The sequence below is a fragment of the Blennius ocellaris genome (genome assembly GCF_963422515.1).
Source record: "Blennius ocellaris genome assembly, chromosome: 4".
NCBI classification, from domain to species: Eukaryota; Metazoa; Chordata; class Actinopteri; order Blenniiformes; family Blenniidae; genus Blennius; species Blennius ocellaris.
The window spans coordinates 6308132-6331866 of NC_137653.1; the positions used below are offsets into that span (position 1 = coordinate 6308132).

Here is a 23735-nt window from a genome sequence, read left to right on the forward strand (position 1 = left end):
TGCTCCTGTTCTGCTTTGTAGGTGCAAAAGGTTCCCTGCTGAGATGGTTAACTTTGTGCTGGAAAAGAGAGTGAATAGGTTTTCTCAAGGTTTTATTATTCACTGCATTATTCATTACAGTTTGTTTTGAATTAAAGTGAATGTCAAGGATTTATGAATAAACGAAGTTTGCATGCATGTGTGTTAAAAGGTACATTTATGAAAGATTTGCTTCTGAGGTTTAAATTCTGAACACAGAGCCTGTTCTTGGGTTTTATTTTTAATTTACCATTACACATCCTTGTTTTTTAATTTTTTGGACCAAAGCAGCCAACAAATGTTCAGACAATGCTCAAAGTGAAATTTGAAGCTGGGACTTATCAAGAATTTAAATTTCTCTATAATTTCATTCCCACTCAGTTGGATAGACCTTGAAGGCTTGTTGAAAATGTATGCTGGTCTTTTGTAACTGAGAATACCTACTAGAGTTGAACTTTTACAGCTATATTTGAAACATTTATACAAGTACTTTCGATACATTTCTCGAAGGTACAGAAACATTCTTTCAGCTCATGAGTATGCCCTGAATGAGTTGTCAGTACATTTGGGCTGACAGAAAAAGAAAGCGACAATCACACAGCCACTTATGGGCAATTTAAAGAAAACGCATTTAACAAACAGCCAGACAAGGAAGCCAGGATTCAGGGAGCGCATTAAACGCCACGGTGTCATCCCAGATAGAGGATTCCCAGTTAGAAGACTTAATATAATAAGTGAATTACTTCAACATGTCAGTGACCTCAGATGAATAGTAAAGTATTTTTACACATAAAGACAGTTTAAAATTGCGGCAGCAGAAGAAGAAAAAAAGAATGTCGGACTAAAACATTTAGACGACTTAATATAAGCGAATTATTTGTAACATTTTAATGACAAATAATTCACTTATTATATTAAGTCATGCAAATATTTATAATCCCAGGTCACTGAAATGTAATTCACTTACTAACTGGGAATCGCCTAACTGGGAATCGTCTATTTGGGATGAAACCAACTCCACATCTAAAGCTATGGATTAATCCCAGGTTATGCATTGTGTGGCACCAACAATCCTGCAGGACACACAAAAAAAAGTTTTAAAAACAAAGTAGTAAAGTTAAAAACATAAAAGACCTACACTGCTTTGTTTTAGAGGAGTCTGACATGGAACAGAGTTTCACCGTTTGTGGTAAATGAACTCAACACATGCCAGAAAAATAATTCACTTTACTCTCATTTTCTCATCATGCTTGTGTAGGTGAGCCCAGTGGCTGGACCTGTGGAGGGGGGCACACTGGTCACCATCCAGGGCTTGAACCTGGGTCTGTCCTTTGCTGAGCTGGAGGGAAATGTGGAGGTGGCAGGAATTCAATGCACCCCACAGGAGGAGGGATACATCACTGCAGAACAGTAAGAATGACTCCTCCCCTCCCCTATACAGTACCGTAGGCATACTGTACAAATGCAAGCACACGCACACACATCACAGAGGAGAATAATGCATACGGTCTCCCTTTCTCACTCACACTGGTTTCCAATTGCGGTCTATCAATAAGCCGCCGGATACCCCGCGATGCCTCATCAGGTACTGGGATTGTATGTGAGGCTTTGCATTGCTCTGGTGCAGTCGGAGCCAAAGGAAGAGACAGTCTTTGTGTCGTCGTCGTTATGAGGCTGTCGGCACAGCTGTAATTGAAATGCGCTGCATGTCGCTGACTGGAGGGACAATCTGTTAGCCATGTGTTTCTCTCACAGCCATGTAATGCGATTGGGCTCAGGCTGCAGGGACTTTATTTATATGCCTGTAAAAAAAAAAAAAAAAGAGGGAAAAAAGAAAAGAACGTGCCAGCAGAAAATTGGAAAACTCTTGTGATGTATGAATAGAAGCGATGGGCAGGGACGATTCATTGGATGCCCTTATTGTATCGATGAACGAGTTTCTTGCGTGGAGCAGTGCATCCGGCAGGGCCATTCATTTGGCAACCAGCGTGCTTTAAAACATGGCATTACAGCTGTTACAACCATTAATTTCAGCATGGGGTCAGTTGCTATAATGACTTATTCATGGCGCGCTTTATCTTATTGACCTGACAGGCAATACTGATTTATTGAAGAAACCTCTATGTTGTCATGGCAACCAGAGGTAATGGTGGGTGGCAATCGTGCCGGAGATGGGGAGGGGTGCAGTTTATCATTTGAGTTATATTGCTGTTATAGGTTTCCCATTAGGAAGAAAGATGGCCCTCGGTATTGACCCACAACTTCTATGAAAGTCCACCTCAATCACACCGGCCAGCAGAGGCCATCTTCCCACAGTACAGTTCATAACAAATGCAAGGCAGTGCTGCGATTCCTCTACAAGTCCACTGCTTACATTACGCATAAAAGCTTATTTTATTTTTATTTTTTTTGTGGGTGCCTACGGCTATTTATTTCCTTTTGTTGTCATGACAGGATTGTGTGTGAGATGGCTGGGGCCCCTGAAGGAAGTGCACCTGGTCCAGTTAAGCTGTGTGTTGGCGAATGCAGACCAGAGCTCCGCGCCCAGTCCTCCCAGCTCTACACCTTTGTGGTAATTTGGACACTGAAAGACACTAACTCTGTTCATTTGTTGTGGCACAAACATTAAGGGTTCGTAATGAAATGGTCTGAAAGCATGATTGCAGGCGAAAGTCAATCAATTAGATCTATTCATCTCGAGACAATTATTAACTGGAGAGCAAAAGGGACAGAAAGACACTTGATTTACTTTAAGTGCAGCACAGGATTCGAAAAAGAAGGACTTTAAAACGCTCGCTGTGAATATTCTTATAATTTTAAAGTAACTGCCATTAATTTTGTGATCTCTTGCACTCTCTTTGTGAAAAAGTACTTTAAATTAGCTTTTTTTCTTCTTTTTTTTACATTAATTTTTTGATCAATTTGTTTCTAGCCTAACTTTTCAAAGATTTATATCGGCGTCATCATTTATACAAGACTTAATAAATGGGAATACTTAGACAATAACTAACAAAGTGTATATTTTCTATTTGAGGACCTTGGTTGAAGGAAATATGACTAAAATTCGGCCTTTTGCAGACCCCTACAATGTTGGCACTGACCCCCGGCAGAGGACCTGAGTCTGGGGGCACAAAGGTCACGATTGTTGGGGAGAATCTGCGTGCTGGCAGTACCATTAATGTGTACTTTGGCAATCAAACCTGCGAGCTGTACAGGTGAGTGATGATAATATGACATCCTGATGTTACATTACTATAAACTCCACAGTCCCAGACGGTGTTTTGGCAAAGTATTAAAGATTTAGTCTTCTTTGATTTTCAAGGCAACACAGTGTGAGATCGCTCCATTCTAAAAAAGCACGCTTTAGACACAATTACGTGTCTCTATGTTAGATTCAAAGTCTTAAGGATTTGTGAGAAGGTGATAAAACTCCACGAGGTAGGTATTGTCCTCTGTGTATTTATAGATCTCTATTTAAAGTTCAAAATGCCTCACATGGTAGCAGCAAGGTGGGTGAGGCCAGAAAGCCATTAGCTTGAGCACCGTCTAATTACTGTGTTCCATCCCTAATGTGTCTATAACGAGGAGGAGATGGGACAGACCATAATGAATCTTCTCCCCTCATGGTAATGTGCACGGCTCATGACTGCGTGAAGCCAGGGATTTGCAACTGCAGCAGTGAGTGGGCAGTCACAATCAAATGTATGAATAAATCCCTCTTTTGGCTTTCACACCAGGAGGACCATGTCAGAGATCGTGTGCTTCTCTGCACCGTCAGTGACTGGAGCAGGGCCAGTGCAAGTCAGCCTGAGCGTCGACCGAGCTAAAGTCCCCGGAAGTCTGGCCTTTGAGTACATCGAGGACCCCACAGTTCAGCGCATTGAGCCCCTGTGGAGCATCACGAGGCAAGTCAGAGCAATAGAGCACTGCATATATGTTTAAAGATAGCCACCACAGGCTTGCACTAAAACTTTCATATGAAAGATCATTCCCGAAAGCTCGCTGCATAGATGACTCCTTTTAGTGTTAATGCTCATTTTATTGTCATCTTAATAGTTTATAATACACCATGGGTGTTGTGAAATGAAAAAAAAAGTATTATCCTCTCAACCAGACAGTCAGAAAGATACATGACAATATATAATATTCCTTTCAATATTATGTAAAAAACAAACAATTTAATGATTACTGAAAATTGACTAGAGACATGAGGACTGGAAGCTACCAGTCACACGTTTCCTTTATTCAATCCACAAACATGCAAACTATAGGGTATGCTTTACAATCTGTGAGTAGCAATGTCTGTAGCAGACAAGAATGTGACTTAAACAACATCCACTCGTGCTCACGAGCAGTTTGCAAATCTGGTGTTAGCTTTGATCATAAGGTATGTCATAATTATTGCGGGAGGAAGAGATCTCAGCTTGCATGCTGCAAATTTGGTAACCGATGCGAGATGAAGGAGGTGCGAAAGGGGTGCTTGAGCTGCTTCTCATGTTTGCACTTCTTTCTGAGCTTTACAAATTAATGCCAGCTGAACAGTTTTCGTGTCCTCGTTAAATCATAACCCATCCAAAACGCACACTGTGCACACTTTGCACATCTATGAACAGTGTGAAGTCGGCGATATAACAAACACATAGCTCTTCTGGTTGTCCTTTTTCTCAGTGGAGGATGCATACAGCTACTGTAAAGTTGACTACTTGTTATAATGGCAATGGGGGTTCAGAGTTTGACTGTCATAAAGGGTGTAAGTTCAATCATGTCTTATAAAGAACAAAACACTCTTACTGACATGTGACTGTGTCCATGGTTCGAGTTAATAGTGTGCCAGAAATTTAGTAAATGAGCCAGTAATGTCAGTGTTGCTTTATAAGAGATGCAAAACAAATGTTATAATGTATTACTATCTCATCTGTAATCACAAGGAGCTGCCTAATATCAAAAAATTATCCACTGCTGCAGGTATAATCATTTGAGGTAAAATACATTGAATTTAATGATTCCACATGAAAAGGTTGGATAACGCAAAAAAAGAGAAAGAAAATTCTGCTGCATAAACATTTCTATCAAAGTAGATAGGTGCATTACCTGTGCTCCAATAAATAAGAGATGGCACTTAATTTGGGGTCGGGTGGGATTACCCAGCATTACGTCCCTGCAGATTAGACTTCAGAGGGACACGCTGGCCCTCCGCCGAGTGACAGGAGGAGCTTTGTGGAGCCGCAATCAAGAGCCCTCATCATGAATGTGCAGCCCTACTATGAGGCCCTACAAGCGTCGGTAGCCTTTGAAGTGCAAGAAGAGAAGGATTGGCAGTCCGTCGGGCCGACGAGACTGGCCAGTTTTTTTTTGTTGTTTTTTTTCATTTCTCTCCTGTATTTCTTTTTTTTTTCCACTTTGGCTTCTCCTTTTCTACTTTCCAATTTCGCTCTTAAACGAAGCAAACACTGCAGCACAGGTTATGCAAAGATTAAAGTGTGTTTATTTTAATCACATCTCGTACAGATATGTAAACAAGCAGCACCTGTATTCATGCTATGCCAGTCTCGCAGTCGTGGATGAATATAAAATAGCAGCCAGCTGGTTCTCCGTTTGATCTGGCTCTTCTGCCCAATAACAAAGAGTGAGCTCCCATGCCAGATTTACCTCCTCCAAACTGCATTAATGCAGTTTCTCCGGAAAATGTTGTGCAAAAAAGAACGATTACGGTATGGCCACTACTCTCGTTAAATCACAAAGAAAAGGTGGTTCGCATTCACAATATTGCTACCTGTGGCAGAGCAGGCTTGCATGTGTATGTTTGACCAATAATTCCATTTAAATAAATGAATTTCTTTCTTCCAAACAGTGGACACACCACCCTGACAGTGACTGGAACCAACCTGGATGTAGTTCAAGAACCACGAGTCAGAGTCAAATATGCCGGCCATGAATCTGTCAACGTGAGTGATTAAAAATGTTTTTATCTTTTTGAGCAACATGATCAAAATCCTGCTATCAAAGTTGCTCTTAATCAATGTTTTGCTCGATTTGTAGTTGACTTTCTAAAAATAATTTTGCTATGGTTGAAACTGCTAATCCAAACATAACCAAAGAGGTGACTGTGTTATATTGTACCGAATGGTTTGTTCTAAAAAGAGATTTTATAAAACTGACATGGACGCACAACTCATTTTTTTTAGGAGGTGATTTATGGAGCTGGTCCTGCTCGCATGAATTGCTCAGTCAGGCTGCTTCACATTGATGGATTGTTTTCAAGTCTTTGGGTACTTTTGGCAATGATCCAGACACCTTTGCCTCCAAGTCATCAGGGACCTTATTCGAGGATTGTGTACCGGTACTAACTGAATAAGTTGTTTTGAGATGGTTTAACAATATGTCTATTTTTATAATGGAAATAATTTAGATTGGAAAAATAAAATGTCAGTGGCAGTATTTTTTCATTGCATTGCTTGTATACTTTTTATGCATTTAACAAATAACCGAGAGTCAAAAAAGAGAAATATTGGCTTAAACTAAATAACTAAATGTATTCATAAAATAAATGCAGACACACTGGGGAGTTTCCAGTAAGGAATATGTATTATTTTGGTATATCAGTTTAATAAAGAGAACATTAGAAATTGCTCAGTGTAATGTTTTTGAAAATACAGGAGCTCTTCATGATGAGTGTAAGAGCTTTGGCCTGAGTCAATTAGATGGCGCATTAATGATGCCAACCCAACATTTGAGAGAGTCAATTAAAACGGCATGTTTTACAGTGTCACTGGCAGCACTGAGATCTAAAGGGATTAAAGCTGAACTCTAACCCGAATCAGCTGGTTAAAAAATAGGGTCACTGGTGAATTTAATGAGGTCGCTATCTTCATCGTACATATCTTGAAAACATTACTGGAACCGCTCAGAAATGTTTATGCAAGCCCAATTGACTTTAAACTATTTTCAGTGAGACATCGGATGTGACTGAAGCGGACTACAGACTAGCCTGGAGCCGGGGAATTTCAGAGCAGCAGCTCAGAACATACTTTAAAGACCTTCTGAAAAAACAAAACAAAAGAAGAAGAGTGAATCCAATCCAGAGATTGAATAACTGACTTCATTTGAAACAGTTTATGATTTATAATGTTTATGATTATTATAATCCGTCATAACACACTCAAAACAACTGTGTGTAAACTTTGACTGATAATATAAATTCATCGCATCTGTTCAGACCTTTTCAGTGGAAGTGGTTGGAAGATATTTTGTTGTGTCTCTATCCATCCATCCATTCTTCTATAGCACTCTATCCAACTCAGGGCAAGATGCTGAAGCCAATTTCAGCTGACTATGGGCAAGAGCAGGAAACACTGTGGGCAGGTTGCCAGTCCATCATAGGGAAAAACACACAGACACACTTTCACACCAACAGGCAATTTAGAGTCAACAATTAAGCTCATATGACAATTTTTGGACTGTGTGAGGAAACAATAGAGAAAAAAAAAAAGTCACTGTAGTCAACCACTGTGGAACTTTTCTAATGTATCTACTTAACTCCTATATTGTTAAAAAGTCAGGGTCATATTGAACTGAAGTATTGCTACTATACAATAGTATATTAAATTTAAACCCCCCCCGTTTGATTTCTCTCCAGGTCTGCAAAGTTATGAACACAACCACCATCAGCTGCTTCGCCCCTTCTCTGAAGGCGGAGTACACAACAGACCAGGAGACGATAAAACACGTGGACGAGTTCGGCTTTGTCTTCAACAACGTCCAAGCTTTGCTCACTTACAACAACACCAGTTTTGTGTACTACCCCAACCCTTACCTGGAACCCCTCAGCCTCTCGGGAGTTCTGGAACAGAAACCTGGAGCTCCCATCATCCTCAAAGTGAGTCAGAGGAGATCCAACCTGGTTCAACTGCAGCTGCTCCTTTTCAAATAGCTTTCTGACGTTTTTCTACTCAACTGTAGCGTTCAAACAATCGTTTTCAGAGCTGATGTCCCTCCAAGTTCTGCACAAAGCCCCTCAGCTTTAGCGTCAGCATCATCCATAGATGCATCTCCAATAAAGAACATTATTATGGAATCGCCTACCTCTTTAATGAAGGACAAGCACCTTATTACTCCCGAATGATCACTGTCCTCCTGACAGTAGAATTAGGGATGTGTACCGTAATATTCTTTAAGCCTGTGTCACAGTACACAGAATAAATGTCATCTTCCCTGTATAATATTCGCAATTCTGGCTTCATGTTTCTAGTTTTTAGTATGCTGCTTTGCACTCTCATTAGTGCACAAGTGTGTTTCTTTCAAGAACCTGTGACATCCAGATCATAGACCATCTTTCTGCATTTCAAATGATGCAACTTAGTAAGAGAGCAAGTCATCAGCTGGACCCACACACTGCTGACAGCTCAACCGACGGGTTACAGCTTCATTACACAGCATTGTGTAGTGCACAATGTTAGGGCAGGACTAACTGGGAGAAAGACTTTGCATTACATTGAAATACACACCTCACAACCTTTACCTTCTATCGTGGTGACAAGTAAATGCAATATAATTTTCACTATTTTTCATAAATAACAGCCATTGAGGCTATACCCCACTGTTTTTCAGTATCTATCCACTTGGCTTAAGCATTTAATGCAATTTTTTTCTCAACTGCGGCTTGAGATCAAGCTTTTGCTTGTCAAAAGCACAATGAAATGTTCAGTTTTGTTTTTTTTTTTCTTAAATTGAAAATACATTGATATATTGCTATTTTGTTTTGCGTCTGTGTGTTGCAGGGACGTAATCTGGTGCCATCTGCATCTGGTGGAGCCAGGCTAAATTACACAGTGCTGATTGGAGATACGCCCTGTTCTCTCACCGTGTCCGACACGCAGTTACTCTGTGAGCCTCCAAACCTCACGGGCCAGCACAAAGTCCTGGTCAGTTCTTCTGTCCATGCTACTGTTTTGGGTTTGTCCGTGCGCTTGATTGCCTGTTTGTGTGAATGTGGGTCGCTCTGTGTAGGTCAGTGTTTGTCTCTACGTCACTTTGTTTGTGGGTCACTGACAAGCTTTCAGTTAGTCACTGGCTTTCTGTCATTGTCTGTCACTCATGGTCTGGTAGGTTCCCAATTACAGCACATTGCCCTCTAGAATTATTGACAGGCACTCTTGCAAATAATGAGAAAAGCACTGCGAAAAGAAAACTAAGCTTGTGTGCCTGGAAATTGTTCTATTCAAAGGCAGCTGTTCAAAAAAAATACAAATAAAAATGCACGTCATTGTATTTCCTGTTTTAATCCTTGAGCAACAATGTTTTTGATTCATTGCCAGACATTTGATTAAGACGCTTTCTTATATTGTTATTTGGATGTTTTTCAGCACAGTTGGAAAATGCATTTGTGCCCCTATCATCACAATCCAGGTCCAAGTGGGAGGCCTCCACATCTCCCCGGGAGAAGTTCACATCCGGTCTGACAGCCTGCTCACGCTTCCTGCGATCTTCAGCATCACAGCTGGAGGAGGGCTGCTCCTCATCATTGTCATTATCGTGCTGCTGGCCTACCGACGGAAGTCACACGAGAACGACCTGACTCTCAAGCGCCTGCAGATGCAGATGGACAATCTGGAGTCCAGAGTGGCTCTGGAGTGTAAAGAGGGTCAGTGAAACCTGTGAGATTAAACCATCATGATTTCCATTAATTAATCATGTCCTCAAATTAGCATTTAATGTATTGGCATTAGTGTGCCATCTATCTACAGCTATTTTGATTTGATCATCTTACTTTAAAAACAATAACGATTGATGCCTTAAAATGAATATGCGTGAAATATGAATGAGTTAAAAGGCAAGCAGAATTAAATTATAGCAATTCTAATTTACACATTGTCATTGGCCTTTATTGTGTATAAAGCTATCAAAAAAATAGAAATAGATTGTTAAGAAATGTTATTAAACAAAACTGGAAATTATCACATAGATCTCAAAGTTTCTGAAAAATTCAGTTAAAAAGTAATCACCGTGTCCTTCTGTCTTTTGCAGCTTTTGCAGAGTTGCAAACGGACATCAATGAGTTAACAAGTGACCTGGACCGAGCTGGTATACCGTACCTTGACTATCGTACTTATGCCATGAGGGTTCTCTTTCCTGGCATCGATGACCACCCGGTGCTCAGAGAGCTGGAGGTGAGGGAGCTCTGAGGTAGCGTTGCTGCAACACTTTTTCCAGGCATCTTGACCTTAGGGCTGCAGTGTACTCCAAACTAGATTGGTTTTAGCTTTTTGGTGACATCCTTCAAGCTGCTGTCAGATTGAGCAGTGCGAGCCATTTTGGGATAATTCACAGTACTTTCAGGTTCGTTTGTTTGTTTCATGGTGGCAACACCAAAATCTGGATTGAGGATTAAATTGGGACTTTGTTGCCTCCCTTTGTCGACGTGTCACAAACCTGGTTACGCTTTTATCTCTTTTAATGTATTCTGGCTGATTGTGTGATTGTCCAATGTTTAGTTTTTTTGTTAGTTTTTTTGTCTTAAGCACTCAGCACTAATTTTAAAAGAATCTGAATCACAAGCCAATTGCCTTTTCATCATCTGGAAAAAAAAAAAAAAAAAGTCAAGGTCAGGTTTGCAAATTATAGAGCCTCACTGATTGCACTTTGGAACATATTCACCTTTTCATCAGTGAGGACCCTTTATTAGCTGCATTAATTCAAATCTTAAGAAACATTATTATGGTGGGGATGTGTCAGTCTCTCAGCAAAGCTCACGACTGAGCCGAGTCTGTTGCCACACCAGTGGTTCTGTTTCAAATCTACAGTTTGAGCAGGTGCACTAGAATCCTCGCTTTAGTTCATGTCATGACTCATCCATGAGCACTCTTTAATGAGCGTGTGCATCTTTGTGTGTGTGTGTGTGTGTGCAACAACGCATGATGCGTGTAGGTGCCAGGGAGCGGACAGGCGAATGTGGAGAAAGCCTTGAAGCAGTTTGCTCAGTTGGTGAATAACAAGGTTTTCCTGCTGACATTCATCCGTACACTGGAGCTGCAGCGATCCTTCTCCATGCGCGACCGTGGCTACGTGGCCTCGCTCATCATGACCGCTCTGCAGGGGCGGTTGGAGTACGCCACAGACATCCTCAAACACCTGCTGTCGGACCTTATAGAGCGCAACCTGGAGAGCAAAAACCACCCTAAACTCCTCTTACGCAGGTAAACCAAGCGACTAACAATCACTGAATACAACTTGTGTTTATTCATTAAAAAAAAAAAGAAAAGAAAAGAAAATCATCCTGGAGTGAAATATTTCCAATTGTTTACAAAGTGTGAGTTTTCCATTTTGCAAAAACAATGTATGTCTTTGACTTTCAGAAACAACTTAATTACAAAACAGCCGTATGAATGTGAGATAGGCTATTTTTAAAAAAAGAACAACATCAACATAAGTGTGTATGAAAGCGAGATACCTGCTGTTTTATTTTTAGCTTCTTCTCTCCCCTGTGAAACTACGAGAGGGCTGTTGATAACGATTTCACTGAAAACACATTTGGAGCATATGCAGTTAGTTTACTTGTGAATTTCCATGTTTTATTTTAACTTTGAGTGTGAAAATGTACCAGCAACTCATGCAAGACAGTATTAACATTTTTCTATTGTGTGCAGTCATGCCTCTAGTTACTGTTAACCATGACAATCACCTCGACTGTGATGACGTGCTTTTGAATCCATGCAGAGTAAATAGCAAGTGAATTACTAATGAGAACATAAAAATCACATTATTGTGATGTACTTGATCTTCAGACCCTTAGACCTTCACTGTCTTCCAAAGACCTGCCAATGCCAACAGTCACATCACAACTGCATGATGACACACACTCGAACATTGAGCATATCAGTTGGCCAGGTCAGCAATCCATCACACGTTAAAAACAGACACACACACACACAACAGTGTACCTGGAGAAACCCCACAGGTGCACAGGGAGAACATGCAAAGTCTGCACAGAAAGGCACACCTGGCCCAGCCCAGCCCGGACTCAAACTACGGACCTTATCATGACGAGGAGAGAGCGCTAACCATGCCAAGAATTAACCAATATTTCCTTCCTGAAAAGTCAAAAGTAAAGCAGAGTTGAGAATCTCATATACTGTAATGACGTATACTGTAACTGTCTATATTTGGCCATGCGCATGTTTTAAACACTACTCTTCTGCAACTTATTTTCCGCCAGAGTAAGAGGATTGATACTCCAGACCCATTCTCTCACAATCCTGATGAGTCCTGATCATCGCTGCTTATCATTTCGCATAGATAATTCCTCTGAGTTTTTCTTTCCAGCCCAGTTGCCACACTCCTGACGGCTGAGCAACTAGGCCAGTGAGGGAAAGCCCACCTCTGTTCAGCTTTGTTTTGTGCAGCGGTTTGAAACATTGGTTACGAGTCAGAGAAACAGTGTGCCTGAGCAGACAGGTGAAAGGCAGGAGTGTTAAAAGTGATAGAGAGTGGGAGGGACTGGCAGAGGAAGAGAACCTAATGGGGAAGTGGGAGTGCAGCGGCGGCAGAGTTGTTGTCAACCTGACTTATCTTCTGTGTGCCTCTCATGAAACATTCAGCTGGAGCTCACGCCCCCCCCCCCCCCCACCACCACGACCACCTCTCTCCCCCTCTTTCCTCTCGCCTCTCCTCTTTCCTCCACCTCTGGTTATCTGCCGATTGTTTTCCCAGCGCTGAGGCCGGCCTACTGAATGTTTCATGAGGGTTTTCTTTTTTTGTTAAAGAGGGTTCTCTCAATCTGAAGCATCCTCATTAGATACGAGTTCACATGGGAGCTGCTACAACGAGAACTTGTTAGTCCAAACATGCTGCTCTTGCGGAAACACTCTAAAACTTAATGGGATGCCTTCAACAGTCAAGTCAATACAGGTTGAGGTTGGAATGCTGGTAAAGATCAAAATGGAGTGACAGACTGCAGGTTGAGGAAGGAGAGGGAGGGACTATTTTATTGCAGGCTCAGATTCAGAAGAAAAACTGGCTTTGATTCTATTTTGTGCGATCCGGCAAATCATAAAATATTTCTATCTAGACAGAACCTGAAGTGGCCATCTAAGCTGTGTCTGCAAAATGATGTCATGACCCACATATGTTGTGCACCAGAAGCACTTACGTTACAGTACAGTGAAGTCTGTGTGCAGCTTTAGACAGAGACTAAAGAGGGTATATCGTGCAAACTCTCCACGTCATCTTTTTGGCAACAACAATGTTGGGCTTTTCTCTTTCTTAAATTATGAAGAATAATCAGAGCTCTCCAGCTCTCTGTGGGATTGTGCTCACTAACAAATGAGTGTGCTTTCTTCTTGTCTTGCAGAACAGAGTCGGTGGCGGAGAAGATGCTGACAAATTGGTTTGCCTTCTTGCTCCACAAATTCCTCAAGGTAAAAATTTAATCTTTGTCTCACCTTGTTGCCACAGGTGTCAGTGTGATGTACTACAGCACTGCTTCTTGGAATTATTTGCATTGATTTTATAATAGACTGCTGTGCATGGTGGGGTTTTTTTGTAGCTATGATCTTAGCTGCCTGATATTGATGCAGTTCATGCACGCTGCAGAAGGATAATGGTTACCTGTGAGGTCAAACATGTCTCCAGTGCTGCATTTCAAACTGATTTTTAACATGTTCGATGTGTCATGCACTAGTTAAGAATCTAATCTTTTTATTTTTTTTGCAAGGAATACAGATTTATCTCCTTTTCTCAGCATCTTTCCTATGTCTCATTTTCGTCTCTCCCATCTAATCCCCGGGTTCCCTCCCAAAACAAAGGAGTGTGCTGGCGAGCCTCTCTTCATGCTGTTCTGTGCAATCAAACAGCAAATGGAGAAAGGGCCCATAGACTCGATCACAGGCGAGGCACGCTATTCCCTCAGTGAAGACAAACTCATTCGCCAGCAGATTGAATACAAGACACTGGTGAGTCAACAGACATTCATAGATGTGGGGGGAAAAAAGACCTTCATTTTGTCTGAATAATTTTTGCACATCTTTTGGCAAAAAACCTTGACAGATCTTTAGAAATGTGGCGCATGCCAAAGCAGGGGTTACAATTTCATGAATGCTGTGAATGTTTGGACACTTTTTAAAACATGATGTCAGTGTACAATAATCTTGCACAGCCAGATGTTGATCTTGTCAAGCTTAAGATCCAAGCAAACAAACTGAGAAAAGACAACCTTGTAATGTTGCCTTAATGGAGTTGATTCAATTAGCAGCAACAAGCCTCACTCCATCTTAAAATTTTCATATGCTGTATATTTTTCTGGCTTATTCAGTATTCTCAAGGCCATTTGATAGGTTTGTGTCCTTTGCTAACTTCCCACTTTTGGGGTGCAGTGTGGGTAGACATATTTCTTTATCTTAAATTGACCTGGATGGCACAATATTTCAAGAGACTTTGCACAAAACTTGCAGATTCACCCTCATACAAACATCCCAACTACTCGGATACAGTCTCAGTCAAGATACTATGGAGCCCCGAAAGGGACACGGAAACAAATACAAAAGAAATTTGTGAGATCTTGCAAATCTATTGCGCGATCTCTGACAATGGAGCCCCAGAAGAAAAATGTGTTAAAAATAATAAAAATACAGAAGCCCTAAAAATATGGTCGTTTTTCCATTTGAAATGCCTTGGGTTTTTTTTGGTTTTGACTGAACAGAGAGATCTAACTCTGTAGGCTGGATGTGATATCATCTCATGTTTTTTGTTTTTTTTTTAATTGGTTTTCAAATTGTTGCAGGGGAAACTTGTGGTACTAGAAATTTTTATTCAACAAAAACATGGTCACTGTTGAGTACCAATTGAATGATTAACTTTGGTCCAAGAACATCAGTGTTGAATGACTCCTTTATTTTGTCTGTAATCTTATACACCTCTATTACAAATGCCTGTCCTCTGACCTTAACATAATGAAAACATTTACCGATTGGACCATTTGCTTTAAAATAGTGTGATTAGTAAAACAATGGGGCTGTAGAGGGAAACTAGTTTATGCTTACTGTAATTTTAGAAAGTCCCAGGCCATCAATGATGTTTTATATAGCCTCTGGTTGGCAACCACCTTTTTGATAACGTGCAACAACTTTAAAGCCATCAAGTGAAACATCTACTGATGCTTGTTAGGTCCCACATTAAAATATAAGAAGCTATGCAGATTTTACTGATCACAGATGTTCTATCTGGCATCTAGACCAATAGACATTAGATTTTCTTTAGGATGAGTTATCCAAGTTTAAAAACATTATTTCCAGGTTTTAGGACTCATTATTTTCAGTAATTTCTCAAAGTATAACCTTTGAAATTGTGTTCTCAAGAATCTTAAATGGTGAGATAACAATAATATTAAAGGCTTGATGCTAATCATGTGATTGTGATGCCTGCATAACACAACATGCCCCTTTCTCTTATACCTTTATTTAAATTAAGCTGGCTGGGTTCCTCTCTCAGCCCATCAGAATAAGTTCCCCCTCAGGGTTTGGCTGTAAAGCAGAGCCAGCCTGCGAGAGAATGACACTTCTCTGATCGCCATGTCAGAGAGTCTGAGAGGCTGTGTCTCATTACTTGTTTAATGCCCCTGCTAGAGCTGCACAGCCACATCCTGGAGGTGTGAAATTACATTTCTGGCTAAGATGCTCTCCTCCCGGACAGTTTGGTGAGGAGCAGGTAATGAAAGGACTTCCCTAGCAAGCAGGGAAGCGCTCTGACACTCTTATTTTTATTCCCCTCTCCCGTCCTCCGTCTTTTCTACTCTGGATCTGCAGACGCTGAGCTGTGTGAACCCCGACAATGAGAATAGTCCCGAAATCCCAGTCAAGGTACTCAACTGTGACACCATTACCCAGGTAAAGGAGAAGATCTTGGACGCGGTGTACAAGAACATGCCGTGCTCACAGCGACCGCGGGCCACAGACATGGATCTCGGTGAGGTTGCAAATATTTTGTGAGAAAATATGTTTTCTTCTGAAACAATACAAAATTAAAATTTCTCCATAGGCCACACTTGGTTGTGTATTGACAGGTGGCATAATCTAGCTGAGGGTGGGATTGTTAAGGCACTTGTCACCGAAGACACAAAACATCAACAAAGGACTCCACGTCAGTTTTTGGGAGACATCCCCCCCTTCCTGTAGTTGTTTACAGACCTAATCAGAGCTGCACTCCTCAACAGTGACATTAAACCTTTCTGACAGCACACCCACACTTAAGCTGACGCCCACAACATGTCATCCAGGGCTGAATGACTCGGCACAAATCCAGCTGACATGCACCTTCAAAGGGGGTTTTACCTTGTAGGTAGAGGCTGATATTGCTCTGGGCTTGTAGTTCTACACCTTTACAGGTTAGGGATTTGGAGAAGATCAGTTTCTCTTTGTTGGTTTGGGCAGCTTAACTCCCGGCGGAGACACTGAGTCGTTTGTATTTTGTTCAAAGACTCACAATCACTTTAATTGTCAAATGGAAACACACAAGCAGCTGTCTGGGTGACATTTTCACTGTGACATTTGACAACTTGCAGAGATTGGAAAAACAAACATAGTGCAGAAAGATAACATGACCGCAGCTGCAGCAACAAAGAGGAAGTACCAGACAAATGATAGACGTTAGACAATATGTAACTGTCAGGCACTTGAGATACAAATGTGTCCTAAAATGCTCAGTGTCACTGATTTTCAATTGATTTTATTTTTGCACAGAGTGGCGGCAGGGCCGGACAGCTCGTGTGGTCCTGCAGGACGAGGACATCACAACCAAGATAGAGAGCGACTGGAAGAGACTCAACACACTAATGCACTACCAGGTCAGTCAATATTATAATTGCCACTCCCTTAACTAAACGGTGTCTCAGCCCTCTACTATGTGCCTTTTTATGTTGGAAAGCAAACACATTTTTGAGATCTTTAAGGTTACCAATAGTGTATCAACCATGAAAGTGATTAAGCATACTAATGCACCTGAGGGCAACAATGTGATAGGATTGTACAAAAGTATGGTTTATAATTATTGAAATGATGAAATGCAAACAAGAGATGCATAAAAAAAAAAAATACAAATGGTTTGTCAATCAATTAGGCAATTTATATTTATAGTTGCTATTGGATGTGAAACAGAGACAGATCCTCGGATTCCTTCCTGAGTAAATGTAAGTACAGAAGGGACACTTGTAAAACGGTTGTCAAAGAACAACTTGTGATGCTGTTGCCTGAGTATAGTTTGGGCCACACGGAGGACAACATTGCCAGTTGCTCTCACATTGGGCAGCTCAGGGGGTTGTACAACTCTCCCTGTGCCGTTCTCAAAGCTATTTGTAATACATTTAGAATTGGCCAAGACAAGTGTTTTGTAACCCAGTTAATGGGGTTTTAGCTAGAAGGTATTGCTTGAGCTTGTTCCTTTGCTTGAAGAGGACAATCTGTTCATGTCCAGCAAGCTTCTCAGTCATTGGGATGGTTTTCAACTTTGACGTGAGATGATCTACCAGTGGCTGGATCTGGATGATCCTGTGTTTCTGCTTCACTGTGATTCAAGTGCAGGCGTTTCTTAATGGCTTCCCTTCGATTCAGATTCATGGTGTCACTGACCTGGGACACCCAGCTGGCTTCATGCCAAAACATGTGTATGGCGGGTAGTCAATACAGTGACATATAGACTGTAGTATACAGGTATTGTTGTTTAGTCAATGTTCAGGAGTTTGTCAGGGTCACAATGTATGGCATACAGATTTCACTGCTTTGAAATTGATTCAAGGAAATTTTCTGAAAAAAAGCTTGGAGTATTGACGGAGGGATAGAATCTCTTGATCTTGGGAGGCTTCCCTGCCATTCTGGATATTCAGTGAAGTTGACACTGGTCGCTGCTCTCCATTTTAATATGGTATTTACCCATTCCTACTGTTTAGGTGTTTCGGCTGTCTCAGCCTTTTGTGGCTATTTTGTCATTTTAGCAAATACTGAACCAGTTTTTTATTCATAGTCATATTTTTGCACATCAAAGTGTGGCGTAATAGACAAGAGCCGTCCGTCTGTCCTCGTTTCTGCTTAGTCCATATGAGCTCGCAGTGGCAGTATAAGGACCAATGAAGCCCACACATCTCTGTCTCCTTCTACTTTTTCCAGCACTTCTGAAGCACCTCAAGTGTCTCTCACATAAAACCAGAAATGTAATCTCTCCAGTAAGTCCTGGCCTGACCACGGGGCCTCCTCCCAGTCAGACGTGTCTGGTAAACCTCTAATGGGGAGAAACCTAATCAGACACCCGAACTACAACTGATTCCTCTCAATGTGAAGCAGTAGTGGCTCAGCGTTGAGTCTCTCACAGATGGCTGAACTCCTCAATCTGTGACGAAGAGTGACGCCCGCCACCCTGCAGAGAAAATTCAACATTTTACCTTTTCTATCGCACAAATGAATCATGGCAGCAAGTGCCGAGAGAAAAAGCCCATGTAGACACAAGGAGAACCGGCAAACTGCACACAGACCAAGTTCAAATCCAGACTTGAACCCAGTTCATCTTGCGCTGAGGCGATAGTGCTAAGCACTCATCCACTGTGCATTCCAGATGATCATTTTTAAAAGAAATGGTTAAAAAAACAAAAAAAGAAAACTGTGAAACATGCATGGTACCCTGAATGGACTTTTGACTTTAAATACAGTAAAGTAATAAATGTAATGACATAAAACAGAACAGAGCAAACAAACAAAAAAGCACAGGTAAGCATTTACCAGCAAATTTGACGTTCTTGGTTGAAAAGACACACAAACAATGAATTAGCATAATCATTTTTCTTCAATCAGCTAATCATTTTGGCACTAATTAACACCCGGCTTGAACAACATTTGCACTTCTCCACCTGCCTGAGTAATTTCCAAACCTTTTTTTTTTCCACAGAAATTGTGATTATTCAGTTGCTGGAAGGCATCACAGCGGATACCAATGAAGGATTGCTCATTCATATGCATATCATTCACTTCATTGCTGCCAATATTTTTTCAACCTCACGGTCACCAGCGCACTTAGTCAACCCACCTTCAACATGTGTGCGCGGGTCTTTTACAACACCTTTTTTTCCCAGCACGGAAATACGACGACACAGATCACCAACCTCAACTGAGTCAGCCGGGTTCTTCTGTCAGGCGAATGTGCTTGTTGGTTATTAGCTTTCATTCAGATAAACACACGCACAAAGAAAAATACATAAAAAAATGACTCCTTTTTTGTGACAAAAGAAGAATGCGCCGCTCTCTATCTTTAGAAGAGATAAACCATTTTAGTGTTTTGTGTTTAATCTCTCCGTCAGGTGTGGAAATGTTTGTTTTGTTGTTAAGCTGGGTTTGGTATTATGCAGAACACCAGTGTAAATTCTGCTCATCCAGCGGATGACGAGGGCTCATATGCCAAGCACAGCAAGTGGTACGCAGCATTTTATTGGATGTGCTACAGAGACAAAAATCTAGGACCGTCACTTGGAAGCAAGTGTGGTTCGCCACTGCAGTTTTTAAAACTTTCAGCAGTCTGGTGTTAAATCTCATTTCTGGAGGGCCACTGCCTTCACGTTTTAGACCTTAACCTGCTCCAACACAGCCCGTTGTAATGAGCAGCTTGTTATTTGGCTTTCGCTTGAGCTTGATAATGACAAACTCAGGGGAGAAAGAAAGAGTGAAACATGCAGAATTGTCGGCCTCAGGGACAAAGACATTTCGGTATACACAAAGCATTTTGCTATAAGTAGGTGTAGGTTACGAAATACTTGACAGTTTGGGCGAACAACTAAAAGGACCCATAAACATCAATGTGTTGTCTACAAAATTCTAAATACTCCATTCAGACTGACCTCGCTTAATCAGAAAAAAAAAGAAGTGATCATGTCGGTTAAAAGTAGGTTAAAAAAAAATAAAAAATTGTAACAACAGTATGAGGAAAGCTAATTTTGTCCAGCTGAGAACAAATACAAACAGTACACTATATTCCATTAACAAGAAGTAACTTCACTGACAATTGCCAGCGTGTTATGACTGAATAATTGAAACGATTTAAAAACGAGTCCTTCGTGCAGTAAAAAGAACATCAAAACACATTTATAATAACATGGCTCCATAAGCACAGTTGAAATCATGGGAATCCTGACCTCGAAGGGGCGGGTCATTCACAATTCGCTCTGCAAAACAACTCAGAAATCTAAATTCCGAGGACAACACACTGCTGCGATACAGTTGTCCCCTAACTTTCAATTCCTGACCTGTTACTTTGTTTGGGAAAATATGTCTGGAGCTTTTCAGCTGATCACAACACTGAATCCTATTTACCACTAGATAAAATACAAACATCAAAGAGCTACTGACAGAAATCTGCACATAAATGACAGTCAACTTTGTCATACTGAAATGCTTGTAAAGTCTTTATTATAAATAGATGTCATTACCCTTATGGATTCACTCGTGCAAGCAGCCAATGGAGGGTTGGTTAATGAAGTCTACAAATTCTGGATATGCGTTTATCACACAGGAAAGATTAAAAAATTAATTATCATATATTTGAACAAAAGCTGTTGGGGGGGGGGGGGGGGGGACGAGGCTTTTTTCCCCATTACCTATGAATTTTTGCAGACCAAATGGTGTTTTGATGATTTAATCAATGCAAGAAAAACTAAAAATGAATTTGAACATGTGAAATTACCTGTGCTTACAACCCCCCTGAATTATATCACAATGGAAGAGATTCTGTTACTTCAATTTTTATTAATCCAATCTGTAGTGGTTAATTTTCACTCGGCTGAAAGTGCCTTGACTGTTGGTGTGAGCTGATAATACATAATAAAAAGAAATGTGAGTTCTGAGTTTGAATGTGTGTGGTACAGTTGAAGTGTGGTGAAGTGGTTAGGATTTTACATTGTGAGGATTGTGGATTTCTTTCCAGGCAGTCAGTTTTTTTTTATTTGATATATTATGCTTGAACTTAAGATTGTTATTCTCTCTGTTCATAAATCCATAGTGAGTGTCTTTTTTTTTTTCTTTTTTTGCACAATGTGTTTGAAATTCATGTTGTGGTTACTTTTAACCAACAGCTGGCAGGCAAAAATTCATAAAGCTTTACCTTTGCCTCTCAGGTGTCTGAGCGCTGCGTGGTGGCCTTGGTGCCCAAGCAGATGTCCTCTTTCAACATCCCCTCCTCAGCCAGCTTCCCACGCAGCATCAGCAGATACGGTAAGAACTGTTGACGAAATACAAATACTTAATATTCATACAGCTCGCAGCAGTGTTACACCATCTGTTGCTGTCACTCACCAGTCTGTTGTAAAGGACATTAGTATACACTGTTATTTAGCACATTAAACAAACACATTAACACATCTTGGATAGGAAATGTTCCAAGGGATACAATCTACACACATTCTTATTAAAATAAATTTCATTTGGAAAAATATGTCGACAAATGCAAATCAGATAGGTATAAACTGTTCATGTGATAGCACATGTAGCCTGCAGTGTTCATGTGCATTTGTATTAGTTTTTATATTCATAAAGAGCAGCAGGAAGAAACTTAAGTGTTCCTGAGATTAAATGAGAGGCGTACTTTATTGGAGGATGTCTGGTTTATTTCTATGACAACCAATAAAATAATGTCAAGTGATTATCCAGTCTGAGCTTACAGTGAATACAGCTGGCCTTATAGTGAGATCAGAGGAACAAAAGCAATTTTCTCTTTTCTTTTCAGTTTTACCCAGCTAAACAATTGTCTTTTAGTTCATGGCCAGAATAGTTTATTATTTACCAGATTTGTAAATTTTTTTTTTCTGTTGAACATCATACCACCACATCCATACAAAATTTCTATATGTGTAAAAATGGCTACTTGTTGAACTATGCATGAAATTAGTTTCCCTGTTGTTTTGTAGCACCAAATAAAGAATCCCTTTGCTTGAAGTCTCTCCTGTGCTTTGGTTTTATTTAAGATCAGCTCATTTAAGAACATCCGTGATGCCCTTGAGCACAGCTCAAATCGCTCACTCTTATTTGTAATGGACAGCTCTTTAATTTGATTTTGTTTCATCTTTGACCTTGTAGGTGTGGATGTGCCTTTCCGCTCCACACCCACCAGCCCTGACAGCCCCCACTCCCGTGTGCCAATGCTGACCCCTGACCTGGAGAGTGGCGTCAAGGTTTGGCACTTGGTCAAGAACCATGAGCACGGGGACCAGAAAGAGGGCGAGCGTGGCAGCAAGATGGTGTCTGAGATCTACCTGACGAGGCTGCTCGCAACAAAGGTGCCACGGCCGGAGATCATCAACAATATTCCCTCAAGCAAATAGCCCCCTTGCAGATGATCTTTTTTTCTTCCCATCACATTTTAACTAGTGGTTTTAGCATGTGGGACCGGTTAGAGTGCTCAAACATCAGGAAAAGTCTTGATGTCGATGACAATTTCAAAAAAGAAGTTGGGAGTAAAAATTACTGGAATAAAACTTTTTTTTAAAACCGAATAGAGACTAAATGATAAAATACGCTTCAGTGCCACAAATACAATGGTTACAAAATGCATGTAAACTTGTAAAGATGTCCTATCAAACCTTTCAAAAGCATTTAACTTGCAAAAGGACAGTTATGCTCTCTTTTTGTACATGGATCCCAGTAGACCCAATAAGGGGCTACTTGGTGGGGCTGAATTTGCAGCTAAGGAACAATACTTCAGGAGGCAAACTTTGAGATCTCTGGAGTTTGAAGTTGCCTTAAACCAGATGACACATTCAAATTCAACGCATCAGTGATTCACTGAACTGTAACGTCGCGGGTCAGGAAGCACTCTCCTCAGACATCTACCGCACTGAGGGATAAGGTGACTATGTGCTTTGTCAAGACTGTAGAGGAGACCTGTGCAACTTTCTACTTTGATCTGTCCAATACTTAACTTGTGCTGTCCGCATTACTGGAATAATCTTTTGAACCATCTCATATAATGAGAGTTTTCACAGATTCAGTCATATTTTGGGCATTTAGTCCATTTGACCCTCATGATTAATCTTTATTTTGACAACATGAGAAATAAACAGATTGGCCCATATCCAAACACTACAATTCTATTTTTTATGGTTCTGTTTTTCTCCAGGGAACACTGCAGAAGTTTGTGGATGACCTGTTTGAGACCCTGTTCAGCACTGTGTGTCGGGGCACTGCTCTGCCTCTCGCCATCAAATACATGTTTGACTTCCTGGACGAGCAGGCGGACAGACATGGCATCCACGACATGGACGTCCGCCACACGTGGAAGAGCAACTGGTGAGAACTGATCCAACAAAGACGTACATAATAAACACTTGCACAACTTCCATTTTAAGATTGTATGGAAACTCACCATCTCTTAAAACCCTTCACATGGAAAAGTTGAACTCTTCGATATAGTTGAAGAATATTCTTAATCTTCAAGCCTTTAATATCATTATGAAGATACACCATTACATACCATTTACTCAAATCTCTTGCAAAGTGGCTTGCTTTTAATCAAAATCGCACATTTCCTGTTAAAATATTCACAAAATGAAATTTAGTTGCATTTAAAGATTTTCTATATATTATTGACTGCAACTATTTTAGAATTCAATGTGTTTATTACAAAAAAAAAGCGCAGTAATGTTTAGTAGTTTTTTGTTTACATTGTTGCTATTAGTTTTTCTACATTTTTGAGATAAATGCATC

At 40.7% G+C, this 23735-nt stretch overlaps 1 protein-coding gene across 1 annotated transcript in view; it reads left to right on the forward strand.

The window, feature by feature from the left end:
* Nucleotides 1-23735, forward strand: part of LOC308129761 (plexin-A2-like) — a gene marked incomplete at both ends in the record, with an annotated part of 69350 nt that overhangs the window by 41337 nt on the left and 4278 nt on the right. The window contains 17 exons of the mRNA XM_080495824.1: nt 1277-1428; nt 2473-2590; nt 3097-3233; nt 3756-3923; nt 5870-5963; nt 7655-7894; nt 8796-8939; nt 9424-9658; nt 10042-10184; nt 10942-11210; nt 13364-13430; nt 13818-13964; nt 15813-15972; nt 16746-16849; nt 21152-21248; nt 22110-22309; nt 23149-23318. Coding sequence (XP_080351950.1) covers nt 1277-1428; nt 2473-2590; nt 3097-3233; nt 3756-3923; nt 5870-5963; nt 7655-7894; nt 8796-8939; nt 9424-9658; nt 10042-10184; nt 10942-11210; nt 13364-13430; nt 13818-13964; nt 15813-15972; nt 16746-16849; nt 21152-21248; nt 22110-22309; nt 23149-23318 — 2645 coding nt within the window. The remainder of the gene's footprint in view (nt 1-1276; nt 1429-2472; nt 2591-3096; nt 3234-3755; nt 3924-5869; nt 5964-7654; nt 7895-8795; nt 8940-9423; nt 9659-10041; nt 10185-10941; nt 11211-13363; nt 13431-13817; nt 13965-15812; nt 15973-16745; nt 16850-21151; nt 21249-22109; nt 22310-23148; nt 23319-23735) is intronic.